The sequence below is a fragment of the Bombus huntii genome, chromosome 1 (assembly GCF_024542735.1).
Source record: "Bombus huntii isolate Logan2020A chromosome 1, iyBomHunt1.1, whole genome shotgun sequence".
Taxonomy (NCBI): domain Eukaryota; kingdom Metazoa; phylum Arthropoda; class Insecta; order Hymenoptera; family Apidae; genus Bombus; species Bombus huntii.
Genome location: NC_066238.1, coordinates 25,628,635 through 25,646,289, shown reverse-complemented (window position 1 = coordinate 25,646,289; position 17,655 = coordinate 25,628,635). Strand labels below are relative to the sequence as shown.

Here is a 17,655-nt window from a genome sequence, read left to right as displayed (position 1 = left end):
ATTTGGCTGCATGCCAATATGGAGGGTAGCGTAATGTCGACGTAAACTCATGCCATAAATCCGAACAATAATCTTCTTCAACGAATGGTCATGGGAATTTATCCGTTATATGATTACTTTTATTCAACGAGACATTAGCAATTTGCAATGTTTAATAAATTTTACCATTTTTTATTAACGTAGATTATTATATAAAAATTGAGTTTAGAAAAATGAAAATATTTCAAGTAATTGAGTTAAGTTTCAAGTAATTGAGTATGAAAAATATATTTGAATTAGAATAATTTAATACTTTTTTCTACAATAGATATAAATGAAGTACATATTATGCTTATACTAGATACACGATAAAAAGTATAATTTATGTATTTCTAAATATCCTTGTTTGAAATGTTGTCCGTCGCAATAAACTTGTTGCAATATTTTTTTCTAATAATATTTTAATATATTTCACAAATAGTAATTAAAATGCACAATATTGTATGTAAAATACGTATAAATTATTTTACATTGTTCGTTGTATATGATTTCCAACATTCTGCTTCCAATCTAAATGTAAACAAATTTACTAGAGAGGATTAGCATTGGAGTAACTAATATAACGAAGCATGTCTAAAAAAATAAAAAATATATTCATTTAAATACATATAAAACAGTAGCAAAGGAATATATTATAGAAATACAAAAAAATGTAATTAAACATATGTCGGAGATGAAAGAACACCGGAGCCTTTGGAATTTTGGATAATCCCGCAATCAATTGTAATCTAGAGTCTACCATAGCTGTAATTAAACAATTGTAGTTATTCAATTCGATTGTAGTTGTTCGAGACTTGTGATAGTGAGCTTGACCCTATTCTTCGAGTAAGATGATTGCCAGATGTCGATGCGTTTCCGCAGTACATGTGCAGCTTTCCCTCGAGAGCGGCTAGCATCTTTTTCTAATCACCGATATGGAGATTGACCAATTGGCAGCAACGTCAATTTCCCTCACCTTCCGAACGAAGGCTTTCCTCCACGAATCCGAGGATCTCGTGTCCTTAGACACACCCCATATAGTTTTCCTCTGTGGCATCATCGGCACGGAAAGTCGCTCCCTCTTGCGATCTCATCCACGAAAAGAGTAACGCCTTACGATCACTAAATATTAAGCGTTTTATTAACAAAGAGTGAGACTTAGATTTTGTGAGCACGTACATCTATCATCCCGCTGACCGCGGATTCGTTATCGAACCTAAGGCCATTGTCACTAGTGTAGCGAGCGCCTAATCGCCGTGGTTGATTGTCAAGTCTGTGGTATCCATACTTGTGTTAATAAACCGTACCTTTGTTATACCATAACGATGGCTAATTTCAATAAAGATTCATCGAACACCCACAACCCTATCCACAACGCTACACCGACACATGCATTAGGTTGTCCGAAAAGTTTCTTTCGTTTGATAAAGTGATCATAGATGAACAACAATTTCTGTTTTATATTATTTTATAAAGCAAGGGAATACTGCAAAGAAGATGGAGAAAAAAGATGCAGACTATGTAGAAGGAAAGAAGAAGACCTGAGACATGTAATAGAAGAATGCGAAATAACGGGAGGAACAAAGGACATAGGAAAAACGGTAAATGAGATTAGAGAAGGTTTAACAGAACTGAAAGCAATAATAGAGAAGAGAAGGGCATACGACAGGAAGGAAGCACAGCAAGAAGGCTAAAGCCCAAAGTTGCAATAGTTTTTAGTCATTAGTTGTTAATTTGTAGTTTCTCGTTTTAGTTTTTAGAGATAGAATAATTAAGGGAGTGCAATAGAATAGAGTGGACAAGAAGGGAGGTAGACATATAAGAAGAGAAATGGACATAAGAGATGTAAAACCGAAAGTTCGTCCAAAGCCGAAAGGCACGGACTAAGCAATAATAAATAAAAATATTATTTTATTGAATTAGGTATGATCCATTTCGTTCTATTCCTATTATTATGTTCGTGCACAATTCAATAAACTAATATAAAACAAAAAACATTGTGCGACTATTATTCCCTTATAAAACGAAAGCATAAAACGTAATAAAATATGCATGGTATTCCATTCCCACCATATTTAATATTTATCCTTAAGTAAAGATAAAAGTTCATTAAATATGCAAAAAGAAGAAGAAGAAAAAAAATGAGGACCTAAGAGTTTCTCTTTATGTCCTCTATTTGTCGAGCAAGCAGGGTGCAGCGTCAAAGATAGAAGCATCACGTAGAGGTCCCGCTGTGAAATTCAATATCCATATCCAAACTCTGGAAGGTGCAACAGGGGACCAATTCTGGATGACAGCCCTCACGATTTCGCGATGGGACAGCATAACGCCAATTCACCGATGCCATGTTCTTGCTTCAAAATGTCTACTCGTTTCTGCGTAGCCTCTCTTCGAAATAATCTGCTCGCAAAAACCAAAGCTAAACAAGCGACGGATTAGACGCTAGTCGAAACGTGTCAACGAGTGACATTTGATTTTATCTTAATGCGCCTGTTTAGGACATAAAATGTGGAAAAAATGGAAAAAAATTATTTTTTTTTAAGGGGGGTAAGGTTAATTCATACAAAAAAAGGCATGTTTTTGTGAATTATTTGTGACGACACAGTTAAAAATCTCTTTATTAAAACCAATAGTACATTAAAGTATGACATTCGAAGAATATTGTATAAAATTTTCACGGAAAAATATTAAAAAATACGGCAATGGCAGCAATTATTAGGACGTGTATCGGAAAAAGGTATAATTGCCGTGCCCCTCATAACTTGGTGCTGGATCATCCGAAATCAAAAAAACAAAGTTCATTCGTTAGGTAATAGTTTTCTCCAGGTAACGCTAGGAGAGTTTTTCGAAATTTCAATTTTTCACTTTTTTGGAACACTTTGAATGGAAAATTAGCCGCAAATTTTCGCAAAATCGGCTAACTCAAAGTGCTCCAAAAAAGTGAAAAATTGAAATTTCGAAAAACCCTCCTAGCGTTACTTGGGCGAAACTGTTACCTACCTGATTTTTTTACTTCAGATGATCCAGCTCCAAGTTATGAGCAACTCTACTTTTTCCGAGACACGTCCTTATAATTGCTGCCATTGCCGTATTTTTTAATATTTCTCCGTGAAAATTTTATACAATATTATTCGAATGTCATAAGTTAATGCACCATTGGTTTTAATAAAGAGATTTTAACTGTGTCGTCACAAATAATTCATAAAAACATGCCCTATTTTGTACGAATTAACCTTACCCCCCCCCCCCCCCATAAAGAGAAAGTAAGAATTAAGAAGAAAGAGTTGTAGCGGCGCTTGACAGTAAAGACTCCAACGATTTCTGTCTATAATACATGTTTAGCTAGCCCAAACAAATCTTAAGATTTAATTAACTGGTCTTTCAAACAAACAAATAGTCTTTGTTCTGACTACGGGGAGGTAGGGGAAATCTATTTTTCTCACAAACGACGCTTCCCACTAGCAACTTTCACTCAAGAGCGGCTAGCACCCTCCTCTAACCACCACAATGGAAATTGACCAATTAGCAGCAATGACAACTTCCCTCACTTTCCGAACGACGATTTTTCTCCACCAATCCGACGATTTCGTGCCCTTGGACACACCCCATCGTAGTTTTCCTTTTCAGGGTCACCGTGACGGAGGGACACTCTCTCTCGTACGCTCTCATCAACGAGTTAAGTGACGTCTTTGCGATCCGTGAATATTTCACGTCTTAACATATAGTCCAACTTAGACTGTCTAACTTAGCAGTTAGTTGTCAAATCGGTTGTGTCCATACTTGTGTTAATAAACTCTATCTTCATTGTAACACAACGATGGCTAGTTCCAGTGGAGATTCATCAAGCGCCCATAGCTCTAATCCCAACGCCAACCCGACATCAGAAGAGGGACCAGTGCCGGTTATAACATTGCAAGAGCATATGATTATGGTGCGCGATTTTATTCACACGCTGGCGTGGATACAGAGTGCGAAATCTATAAATCTAATGCTACCACATTTTGACCCCGAAATCGCGGGCGCTGATCCAGCCGCATGGTGCGCAGCTGCTAATCAGCTTATGAAGGACAACCCTCTACAAGACAGCGCGCTAATTTCTGCTTTAAAAAATGCTCTAAAAGGTTCTGCAGCGTATTGGTTTACGCAGATTGTGAATGGCAAAGCGCTTACCTGGCCGATGTTTATGGAACTTTTTACTACGCGTTTTGGTGGTAAAGAAACAGCAACCTCGACATTAATGAGTATATCCAGAGAAAAACCACAGAAGGGCGAAAACATGGCAGCTTACTTAATTCGTCTCCGCTCCCTCCTGGAGGCGAAGTGGCAAAATGTAACTAAGGAAGAAGTAATCATCGCTATCATTCTTTGTCACTTGAGCGCACGAGATCAGCGCATTAAACAAATAGCACTTGAAAAGGATATCAAGACCAAGGACCAATTGCTAAGAGAAATGAGAGATCTCGATCTCACGAAGAGGCCGGCATCTTCGACAAGTAATACATCAACTGGCCCCGAAGCCAGACGATATGTAGAGGATTGATCTTATCAGACATCACGAAATACAGGTTACTGTTTGTGAGCAATTTATTTAAAATAAATATATTGTCTATAAAATTAATTGACACACTAAGCACAAGTCCAGATACAATAACTTTCGCGAAAATAAAAACGCGCAGTCTCAAGAAACTCCGTATATACGTCTGATGCGTCTGTATGCTTATACTGTGATTGCTGAACTTCTTTGCTCGTCATTTCATTTGTTTTTTTATACTGGTCGGGGGACAGTCGAAAAGTTTGAACTCGACTGCGTTTGACGGTTGAAAGTAGCGGCGACATTATTTTGCTCAGAGTTCATTACTTCTTGCAATACCTATGATCTAACGGTAATGATACTCCGAAACAAAACAACAACAGGATTTGAATTTGTCCTACTCGCGTGCGGCTACATTACCCCCCTTCCAGTGATAACGTTTACGTTAAAAAAATTTTTTTAGAGTATCTACGGAGTTTCTCTTCGTCGAGTTTGTCGTCGCTATTTTACAATTTTTACGCCTATCCGACATATTAAGACGCCTAATCGAGACCTGCCTGGAATCGGTCGGGAAAACGAACTCTACGTCCATACATCGTAACATACCTATTTCTAGTGTTTTCTTCCGATGTTCTACCGTTGTCTACGCTGTTTTCCTCGCGCGCATTCTCTTGCTTCACCGGAATAAGTATGTCCCGAGGTTCGGCGGTCTTTTCTTCACTATCATCTGGGACGCCGAACGCCGGTTTTAAACGATCTATGGAAACCGTTACGTCGCGATCGTTTATTCTAATAATGTAATTTTTTTTGAGGCGTTTGATGACCTTGTACGGTCCATCGAACTGAGGCTGTAAAGGGCCCTCCCATGACGTCATGACGCAAGGAAACATGATTTGAATTGACCTCTAACTCATGACTTTTGTTTTTCTCTACTTTTTGTTTTTCTCGTTTTAATGTTGCTTTCCACGGTCATTAGCAACCTCATATACCTATCCTTGTTCAATTTTTAATATATTTACACTGATTCTAATGCATAAACATCCACAATATTATAATATTATGAACCATATGAAAGGTTTCTTATATAAATTTCTTATATAAATTTAGTTATCACATAGTGGTAAAGGGCCTCTTTATCTGCCTTTTCACTTTATAATATAAAATAAAATATTCAATGTGATAACATTGATAATAATCTAATAGTTATTCTAGATATAAAAATATAATCACGATGTTCATTAATTCTTTCCAAATTGAAATTATCGAACTTTTCCTTACCAAGCAAATGACAGATCCAATACAATTAAGAGGGTTGATAATAAAAACAATACTTGTAAAATTTGTTTACTTCTTAGATAATAACGCAAACTCACAACAGGGTGGAATTAATGTTATAAAAAATAATCTATACTTTAACTATCAAATGAAAATTAACCAGTTCTATAAAAACCTTCGTCACGAGGTCTTTATGGTTATAATTAAATAGGTATAGTTTTTCTGCGATATGATTATAAATGCACTCACTCAGGAATTGTGTATATTGTACATATTATTATACAGGGTGGTTGGTAACTGGTGGTACAAGCGGAAAGGAGGTGATTCTACGCGAAAAAAGAAGTCGAAAATATAGAATAACAATTTTTCGTTTGAGGCTTTGTTTTCGAGAAAATCGACTGTGAATTTTCGCTCGGTACGCGTGCGGTACGTTTTAACGGATCTCACTGTTTGATCGTTGTCTCGATGAAAGAATTAAAAAAAAAAAAAAAATTAAAAAAAGTTTTTCATTCCATATTTTCGACTTCTTTTTTCGCGTAAAATCACCCCCTTTCCGCTTGTACCACCAGTTACCAACCACCCTGTATAATTATGAATATTTTGTTTAAAAAATTAAATTGTATTGAACAGAAATTAAAAATGCTAGAGCAATCTTTCGCTGTCATGGAGAAAAATAAACGTGTACAGAAATTGTTTTTGTCATGAATTCTTTAATTTTTTCATTTACCAATTTACAATTACTCACTATTTTGTCATAGACCATGACCTACCTTATGTTAATAATACTAATGCTCTGTCTCCCACAGGAGGAATACAATAGCTCAAAAGTGTATCCAATCTTTCCCCGTTATCCGATCTTAAAGGACATGATAAAGGATATAATGCATAATCCAGACTATATGGAAGTTTGTCACGAGGTGGACCAAGCATAGCGGCCAGACCCCCTCCACCGCTCGCCACGTATGACCTTGTAAAAAGGATCTTAGCGTGAACGTTGGTGAAGGGGGTGTACCAGAAACAAGCCTGAGCAAGACTTTCACTTCTCCATTCATGGTGGCTAATTACCGCAAATTCTGTTTTATTTCACACTTACGGTCTCTATAAAGATCTACATATCTGTGTTTATAGCACGTTTCGTCTGATGATATTCAGCCGGTACATATTTACAAGAAACTATACATCACCTTGTGTGTACGCTAATTGGAATCATGTTTGTTAATTGAATGCCCGAAGAAAATATGCGTGAATGCAAAGTAAGGAAATATGACATTGAGTTGTGAGGGGAAAAGGAACAGAAGATAGATTTTATAAAAAAATATATAATTAAACGAACATTCCTTTGAAGATTCTCCGTATGTTGGAATGATGCTTTTAGTATAGTATTTTTCGTGGTATTTTATGGTATCACGAGAGATCTGCTACTTGGCGACAATAAATAACAATACAAATGCAGAAATTAATTTTTGTTGCATTTTTATTGAATAAAGAATTTTTAGAATTATAAAATAACTTATTAGTATTTCAAGAGAGAAGAGGATAATTCATGAAAAATGAAATTATGTAAAATTATTTGCTTGTTGTGATTCTAAAATTTCGTCTTTTCGATCTGAAAAATAAGATAATTATCAAAAGGATTCTTTAATGTGAAAATTCATCAAAATATAGAAAGAAATAAAGATATATTTCGACAGGAGCGCCAAGTACTACAAGAACAACTAATTCCAACATAGGGAAGAAATAAAATTGATCATCTTAGTTTCTGATTACGATCGGAATAGCCGCTTGCACGTTGAAACACAAAATACAAAAATTACACCAGTACGTTTCATACGTAAACGTTGTGTAAACGTGGTGTAAAATTTCTGTTAAGGCACTTCATAATGGAGAAAATCCTGAGAAATGTTAGATTTATAAGATGTTGTCGAGTGTTGTGTATCTTTGTATGCAAATTATATCGTATGCGCGTGCATGTGCTTATCAAAATAAAAAAATGATTTAAGTGATTAAGTGTAAAATGCAACACTCTGCTTTCTGCTACTCGATGCCGTCATTAAGCATTGTCAACTTAATAAGAGTTTGTTGAACAAAGGAGACCTCTCTTTACCTACGAACAGGACAAACGGTAGCAATTTAGTAAGAGGAATATATTTATTCTGCGTCAAATATCGCTTTGCGAATGATGACACTCTTTTTCGTAATACAGAAACATTTTGCTTCGACTACGGTGGGAACTAGATATTTAGGTATAACATCATTAACTCATTAATAATCGTTGTCGTACGCGATGGTGTAACCGCAACCGATGTAACACAGGATGATGTTGATGGTGATGTTGCACAGAGAAAAATTTATTGTATCCATTATTTTATGTTATAATTTTTTCTATAGAGTTTATTGAAGTTTAATATCGTACCAACCATAAAATTATTAGCGGTACTATAGGAGGATATATCATAGTGCGAGATATTAATTTGCACTAATTTATCAAGTAATTTTGTATCCTCGATAGATATTAACAAACTTGATTTCGCTTTATTCGTGCATATTCAACACTTAAATAGCGATTTTTTAAATCTCATACTGGAAGTCATTTGAAAAAGAATAAGTCATTAAAAGTTCAATACGAAGGATTTGTCTTTCACTTCTATCATGGTTCTCAAATTTCTTCTCGTCTTTTACTTTCGTAAAATTTTAAATTCTGCAGGAATAATCTTTTCTATTTTATGAAACAAATGATTCTATACCCTTGTATTTTGTTGTATCTATGCTTTATTTATCAATTGTTTAGATATGTAACATTATACACATAAAATATTTCTTAAACTCCTAAAAGAAAAATGCCTAACAGAGTTAAAATTTATTTATCTTGAAACATATACTTGATATAAAAACATAATTTTTCCGTCTAGTGAAAGTGGAAAAATTGCTATCAATATCTTTACTTCGTGCAGAAAGCAGTTCACTTATAATATCCTGTACGAACTTCTTTTCATCATCAGTTGAAAAACTACACGATGTATGTGCTGTATTCACATTCGACTTCAATTAAAACGCAATGACTGCTTTGTATATCTTGGGTGAAACAGTGCTAACCATAGATCATACACATTTACGTTATTGTATAATAACGTAGAAAGAAGAGGATGTATTCTTTAAGAAATTTGACGTAATAAACATATCTCATCATTATCACATTTACATATATACAATATAAATATAAAAGCACCTACATGATATAAACAGACACACGTGCGTACTTTTACAACAAATTGAAATAAAATATTTCACTTTAGTCAACCTCTACATCTTCAGGAATTATAAAATTATCCATTGTTCTACGTAACGTCGATTCATCTTATATTCCTTTGGTAGCGAAGTACATATGTATGTATGTAAGCAAGATATGTTTATCTACTAACATAATTATATGATGCACTATAGTTTTTATAAAAACTGTTAAATCAATAAAATATCGTATTCGCTATAATTCATGAAAAATATTCGAGTTCGTGTATTAACATAACTTGACACAAACGTTATATGAATTAACTCGGCTGAAAAGATTAACTTTCCACCAAATTTTTCAATTTTTAATTAAAAAATAAATTTTAATAAATTGAAAAAAATGAATAGACATGAAAAACTGAGAAGTTTCGGCGTACATAGTTAATAAAATACCATAAATTCTATGACGTTATTTATTTTTCATTCGCTTGCTTCATGAAAGCTTATGAAAGCTTAAATTGATTGTGGAATATAATTAATCGATTCATCTATCACGCTATTAGAATAAGCAACGGTGCATGAAATGATAGCAAAAACTAATATAATACGAATATATAAACTATAAAAAGTTTTACTACGTTATCTTAATATTTAAAAATCTAATAATGAATTATGGCGGACTTACGATTTAAATGTATAAATTATAAACTAGATAATCAAACGAATTTCTGTAAACGTCCGTTTACGAGAAAAATTCGCGGAATATATCATAATTTGATATCAAAATTTCAATTACTTAAATTTATCAAAACTCTCCGACGAACATCTGCAATATTTCATATATATAAATAATCATAGTTTGCATAATATTTAAAATAAGTACTTCTCGGAATGGAATATTTATGTAGTATCGTGGACGAAAGGCCTAAGAAATATCGGGCGAACTATGAACAATGTCGCGAGAGCCGAGGCGTCGTCGGGCCCATCAATGTGTCATCGGTCTTTTCAAGTGCATAGTTTCGTGGAAAAGACCTACGTGACCCTGGCCACGAGCGCCTGCAGAACACGTGTGCGGTGGGCCTAGGAAAAAGACAACAGAATGCGGCAACGACCAGAGAGTTAGTCGAAAAGCAGAGTGCGAGTCGAGGAGCCGAGTGCGAGCTGAGCGGAGACAGAGGTTGCGAGTGGCGTTGCCGAGAGAGTGTGGATTGCGCTGTTTTCTGTACGTTTGGCGTGAATAGTTCAGGTTGAACAACAATCGTCTTTTTCTGTCTGATTAACATCTCTATTGTCCACTCTTTGTAAACACATTATATCACGATATTACATTTATTTTAATACACATTATTGTGATATTGATTTACATTTCAAGTGGAACACATAACAGCCTTGGAAAAATCTATACTGAGCGTTTAAATCGTTAAAATCTAGTCGTAAAAGAAACAAAAATACGAATCATCTACTACGTAAGTAATGTGTAAGAAAAAAACCAATGGCTGACAGCTCGAAATCAAAATGCACGTATATGTAATGCACGACAGACATTGAGACGACAAGACGATCTATTATCAAAACGTGGATCCTTTTCAATGTATGTCGATGCCTAGTGACCCATAATCCCTTCCCTTGTATGTTTAAAATGATTCTTATATCCCAATCAAAAGCCTGTTACAAACAAAGAAAATAACGGATCAGTTCAGAGAAATGCTGGGTACAGGCATATACAGAAACTAAAATGATGATTAAGCGGTCAAATGACATACTTGATGATTAATATCGAAAAGGTAATTTATGATCTCGTAATGCACATTCCTCTTCAAATTGATTCATATCTGAAAACAAAATGAAACTTACGATACTTATGCGAATCAAATTTTGCAGGGAATAAAATATTTTTCGAACGGTGTTCTTTTCTATCACACCGATCGCCTTCAGTTTATTGATATCAAAAGTAACACGTACAAAATAAAATTTAAGCGACCCTAAATAATGAGCTTACACGAACAGTACTTTAATTTTTACAAATTTCATGATAATTTTGCATTGTAATATACTTTTTTTTCGCCGAAATGCACAAGAAATTTTGCAATGAATCAAACTTGAGAAGCTTCGAATGAAATTTATACAAATATTAATATTAAGGTATATTGGAAATGGAAATTTCAAAAATTATATCAAATATCAATCATGCGCAAGATTATATCGTATAAAATTATAAAGAAGACGGATTGAAATTTATTTGTCTGCATTCAGCAAATCTACGTAAAAGAGGAATACATACATACTGTAGCTATTGAGTTTCTAGAATAGCGCTTTTGTCGTAGATATTTGTCTTCTTCTATGATCTATGTATATGTATAAAGAAACGTACAATATTTGAAGAAATTTCGACACAAAAAACTACGCTGCAGCTTAATAATTTCCAATTTATTTTCCATTAATATTTCCTAATTTCGTTATCTAGCATATATACTTAACCCTTTCTTTAAATTATTTAGTTATTCTTGCAAATACATTAGCACATAATCAAATATTTACTTGCGCTATAAATCAAAAAAGAACCTGAATACTTAAAGATCAAAATTTAGAAAAAATCGCGAACATTATTTATGCAATGTTAATTGACTATATTATATTCTTGACGTTAATATAAAGACCAAAGTTAACTGAAGAATCACCACGAAATGTACACGTTACATAGTCTATACAAGTTCATTATTAAACTTTGTTTCTGAAACGTTGACTGGTTAAATTATATTTATAATTACTCTATGTATATTCAGATGCATCTACGATTACCTTGAGATAATATAATCGCGACATAATTCATATCTTTTATGTAAAACAAAATACCTTCTTAGACCAATGATCGCATAATATTAAGGAGAACTTAAGGTATAGTATAAAGCGGAACTACATGTAGCGAAGGAGTAAAGCTATACTCGATGCAATGTCTTTGAATTGATGAATATAGCAAGTGCGCTCGCTGTTTTAATGAAACTAGGAGAGTGCCAAATAGATTTTGAAAGTTTATACGTGTGCGTAAGTGCGAATATGACGTTATGCAATGGCGTATACATATATATTTGCGAGTGTTACTGTAAAATTTTTATATAGTGTATTGTACGTAATAATGTTGACGTAGTTTTATTTTGCTGGACTGATCGTTAATTGTGCGTAAAAATTTTTTATGACTATATAAAACAGAAACTTTTACCTATGCATAATGCATATAAATTAAATTATTTGTTGTATACAGGGTGGTTGGTAACTGGTAGTACAAGCGGAAGGGGAGTGATTCTAAGCGAAAAAAGAAGTCGAAAATATAGAATGAAAATTTTTTTTTTTATTTTTTTCTTTTTTTTAATTTTTCCATCGAGACAACGATCTACAGTGAGATCCGTTATAACGAGACGTGATAAAGTGCACGCGTACCAAGCGAAAATTCAAAGTCGATTTTCTCGAAAACAAAGCCTCAAACGAAAAATTGTTATTCTATATTTTCGACTTCTTTTTTCGCGTAGAATCACCCCCTTTCCGTTTGCACCACCAGTTACCAACTACCCTATATAAAATAAAATCTATTTTAATTTCAGTAATTAAAACTATTTTCAGTAATGAAGATATTTAGTAAAATTCGTTATTTATTGGAAAAGATATTGAAAATAAGTTATTGAAGTGTGCGAAAACCGGGACTCACTCCAGCGAAAAAAACTATCAATGATATAAGTATAATTACTATGAACATACACATACGGATGTCTGATACGAGAGATCTACCTAATGTGTTTAAGAGTGTGTACATGGTAGACGTAATAACCGTGTTAATGTCCTATAGAAATATATAACATTCAATGGTGCTTTGGTTTCTCATGGAATGCTATTAAGAGAGGTCTTTAAACCTTTAAAGATACGATATTTCTATACGTATAAAACACGATAAATATACAAAGGAGCACCTTTTTAATCTTTATCCCTCCTACTCTAATAGCAATATGGCCGTAAAGTAATAAAATTTGTACGATCTAAAAGAAACTAGATTTGCATCAATCTATGTATGTACATGTTTTTATACAAATCGGCACATAATGATTGAAAATGTTCAGCACATGTCATATTGTAAAAATACTAAGTTTATTCCAAAAATAACATCGGCAAGTTTAAGATCAATAAGGTACATGAAGATCAATTACGAAATCAAAGGACCATTATCCACTGATTCAATATACATAAGTGTACAATAATCGAATGGCAAATGAAATTTATGGCTTTGAGTAAGAATTCAATTTTCGAAACTTTATCTCGCGTTCTTGATAAGTGTATGTTTATGGAATCTATCAATGAAAATTCGACCAATCTGTATGTCTATAACCAGTAATCGTACGCTCTATGACACACGTTTCATGTACGCATCTAAACGATGTATTTCTGTAAGTAGATAGAGAATATGTATACATATTCGCTTTATTACGATAAGCTTCTGGGTGCATATCGATAAGTTACATAGACGTAAATTTTTACGGATAAAAAAAATAAATATAAATATATATATTTTGACAGGAACTTCATAAGGAAGTTAGAGAAAATCTTGAGGAGGACCTTCACTGAGACTATTCGTTTAGCGTACAAGCTGTGAAACGATGCAAACGTTTACAAGCAAACGATTCGTTGCTGAAGGTTCAATATTGAACGATCATCGTATGTCCCTATAAAAGAATTCTAATATCTTCGTGATATTTTCTGATATAATGTACGATGCCGCGAATTGAATTATTTCGCACGTTTTAGATCCGATTGTGTGAATGTCTTTAAATACTTTCGTATTCTGAACGAAATTGTGGAGTCACAGTCCATCTCAAAAAACAAAAAGGAGTCGTAAAGAATTTGAAGATATAGTATTTTATAATTTCATAATCATTAGTACGTGATCATAGGTTTTCGTATTTTTACTCACAATTATATTATAACTATGATAAGTTGCCCTAAACAAAATAATTCGTTTTACGCACTATTAGAATACATACTAGCGTAGAGCAAGAGATGTCAAGGTATTATTAGTACAGCCAGCATTGTGTACTTCATTGTAAAATGTGCGATTTAATGAACAGACTACACGTAAATTAATAACTCAATCACCAGGCTAGATCGACTGAGAGAACACATTATACATATAAGATTATACACATAGGTCGTCTGTTATGATTTATATCGTGCAATCTTCGCAGTCAATAGTTAACGAAATATAGATTTTCAGATCAATATGTGAAGTTTATTAAGCGCGTACGTTTCAACGTCGCAAGCAATTCACAAATGTTTCTCGAACTTCGATCATTGATACCATTAATCGCTAGTCCGTGTAGAATTTATAATATACATATAATCACTTGTGGTAACATGAAAAAGGGAGATAAGCTGTTGTGATGTTTGTATGTTCGTTACGGTAGAATTGCAAAGTGGAATTATTTAGGAATGCATAGTGTATAGCTATACCATAATCATGTATGATATCGTTTAGATTTTTATCAGTTCCATTATTATGTGTATGGTAATTTATTGAAGTACAGTTAGAGTACAATGCTCACGTTGATCAATTGTAAATTATGTCATGTACTTGATGAATTTATACACACACGCGTCTGTTCTTATTTAACACTGGCTTTTATTTCTATTAAAATTCTTTATGTCTGATCATAATATATGAACATGAAATATCTGACTGTACACAAATTATGTTTAAAGAATTAAGGAAATCAACGTTCATTATCAATATATGCATAAATGATGCGTTTAATGCAAACTATATATATACTACTTCTCGTTAAAGAAAAACGTCGATGTCCTGACTGTTTCGTGTTGAGAACTAAAGTTTTTGATGTTTTAATAACCGCTTCGTTAAAAAAAACAGAATCTTAACGTCAAATTATAATGCTGCTAATCGTTGTTAAACTTTAATGTACAGAATACAAACTATTATAAAAAAATAGTCAAAAATCTTTTCATTTAAACACAATTTTGCATTAAATCTTTGCGTGTCAAATTTTGATATATTATTTCTAATATATTGATATACGTATATATATATATATTTATTAATAAAAATTATAGTTATTAATGGCATTTAATACAAATGTATATATATTTATATACATTTAAATATATACATTAATATATATATATATTACTTTTCCAAAAAAAAAAAACTTTTAATACTGTAAAGGACGTTAAGATTCTTGAAAAAAGGTAGAGTTAGAAAAAACGAGAATAGCCGACGAATCGCATAATGTTGATGTGTGTAAGTAAAACTATTAGTTTGCAATTCATGTAACTAGATATCCGATGAATGTGACGTATGTTAATAAGCAAGTAAAATGTTACAAGGAAATTGTGTGTTTGTAATAGCGTTCCTTAAACGGACTGGCCCTTATAGATAACATTTAAAGAAAATGCTTTTATGTATGAACTGGTGTTCACTAGTACACGACTAACTAATAGACATCATGCTAGATTAGTTAAAATGTAATGTATGCTAGATGTTATAGTGTTGTACTAGTGTTTACATCTTCCTATTTATGCGTTCTGTGTTTCCTGGTGGAAAATAGCGAGTAGTTACGTGTACAAGTAGTTTTAAAAACGATCTTAGTCCATTGATTTGAACAGAATTTTATGCTACAGTACATATCGAATGTACGATTTTAATTTCCCTGTAATACATCTTTGTTACCGCTATAAAACTTCACTTGTTTATTGGTTGTTAAGCTTTGTTAATAAAATACTATAAAATTTTAAATGACTTATTTACTCGATTTTCTGAATCCATTTTCTGAAATTTCATTCTCTGTTATTAGGTTGTCCCAGAAGTTTCTTTCGTTTTATAAAGAAATAATAGATGCACAACATTTTTTGTTTTGTCCATATTTTGTATGATCCATTTTGTTCTATTTCTATTATTCTTTTATTATTTCTATTATTCTATTATTCTAAAATTTTTTATTGTTTTTTATCGGTGAGCGGTGGGATAAAAGACAATATCGTTAGCCGTTGATAATAATATCGTGTGTATTCAAAGGACATTATTGAAAAGACTAAGATGGCAAATTGTAAAGGGGAACAATTTTCAAGTGAGGAAAATCTAACGCTGGAAGAATTAAGAAACAAGCTTGCGCACATGAATCTACCAATATCTGGTGCAAGGTCAGTATTGGTTGCCAGGCTAAATCGAGCGTGTAATGCTGGACAACCAAATCTCAAAGAGTCAGCAAATGGTGAAAGGTCCACGGAGAAGCGAGGTTCGGGGATCATACCAAAAACAAAGCGTGATCGAGATGAAGGCGAAAATCTGGAGAGGCTTAGGACAAAAGAATTAAGGGGGGAGGGGGGCGGGAGGGTAAGGTTAATTCGTACAAAATAAGGCATGTCTTTGTGAATTATTTGTGACGACACAGTTAAAATCTCTTTATTAAAACCAATGGTACATTAACGTATGATATTCGAAGAATATTGTATAAAATTTTCACGGAGAAATATTAAAAAATACGGCAATGGCAGCAATTATTCGGACGTGTCTCGGAAAAAAGTAGAATTGCTCATAACTTGGTGCTGGATCATCTGAAGTAAAAAAATCAGGTAGGTAACAGTTTCGCCCAGGTAACGCTAGGAGGGTTTTTCGAAATTTCAATTTTTCACTTTTTTGGAACACTTTGAGTTAGCCGATTTTGCGAAAATTTGCGGCTAATTTTCCCTTCAAAGTGCTCCAAAAAAGTGAAAAATTGAAATTTCGAAAAACCCTCCTAGCGTTACTTGGGCGAAACTGTTACCTAACGAATGAACTTTAACTTTTTGATTTCAGATGATCCAGCACCAAGTTATGAGGGGCACGGCAATTATACTTTTTTCCGAGACACGTCCGAATAATTGCTGTCATTGCCGTATTTTTTAATATTTCTCCGTGAAAATTTTACGGGAAAATCTAACGGGAACGAGTGCATTCAGTGCGGCCAGGGCGTTGGCAGTCACACCCGATCTGGACTTCATTGTCAGCACCTTACAGATGCTTGACACCTTTGACGCGGTTATATTCAATTCTTACATCAATGATTTAGAAATTAATAATCTGTTTAATCTGAATGCTTCCTGCATTATTGGTATCAGATACAAAAAAACATATACAGCACTTTTGACTTTTTATAGGAAATAAATATTGATTATTTGTCATATATCACGGTTACAAGACTTGATACCTATGATAACCTGAATAGTGATAGTGTTTAAATTGATAGTGTATTCAAGGAACTACTCTTGATGTTTAACGAACAACAATTTATTAACAAACATAACATATAACATAACAATTAACATGTGATCAACAAATAATCTCCATCCTGGAATTAACTATCGCTGTGGTATAAGGAAGATAGGGTTTATTCCGCTACCAACCTTCCGAGATTTCGGTAAAATTGGTTTGTTTTTTTGTAACATTTTTTATCCTACGATGATCCAATTCTACGGGGTTCCGCGAAAAGAAGTCTACGTGGGCCATTTTTTTGCCTTCTCGAAACATAATGTCAAAGGTAAAAGTTTGTAGGTAAGCCCACCACCTGTGAACCTTT

The 17,655-nt window shown here is 33.4% G+C and overlaps 2 protein-coding genes across 3 annotated transcripts in view; both read left to right on the top strand.

Annotated features, from left to right (window-relative positions):
* LOC126866713 (uncharacterized) overlaps positions 1-9,949 on the top strand; it is a 497,548-nt gene extending 487,599 nt beyond the window's left edge. Inside the window, exon 8 of the transcript XR_007690037.1 lies at positions 6,953-9,949. The gene's annotated coding sequence lies outside the window, so the exon portion shown is untranslated. The remainder of the gene's footprint in view (positions 1-6,952) is intronic.
* LOC126866841 (dnaJ homolog subfamily C member 8) overlaps positions 1-17,655 on the top strand; it is a 131,870-nt gene that overhangs the window by 53,110 nt on the left and 61,105 nt on the right. Inside the window, exon 1 of one of the 2 annotated variants that reach the window (XM_050620822.1) lies at positions 6,860-6,877. The exons of the other annotated variant lie outside the window; for it this stretch is intronic. Coding sequence (XP_050476779.1) covers positions 6,875-6,877 — 3 coding nt within the window. The 5' untranslated portion in view covers positions 6,860-6,874. Of the gene's footprint in view, positions 1-6,859; positions 6,878-17,655 lie in introns of those variants that run through there. 2 annotated transcript variants of the gene reach the window in all.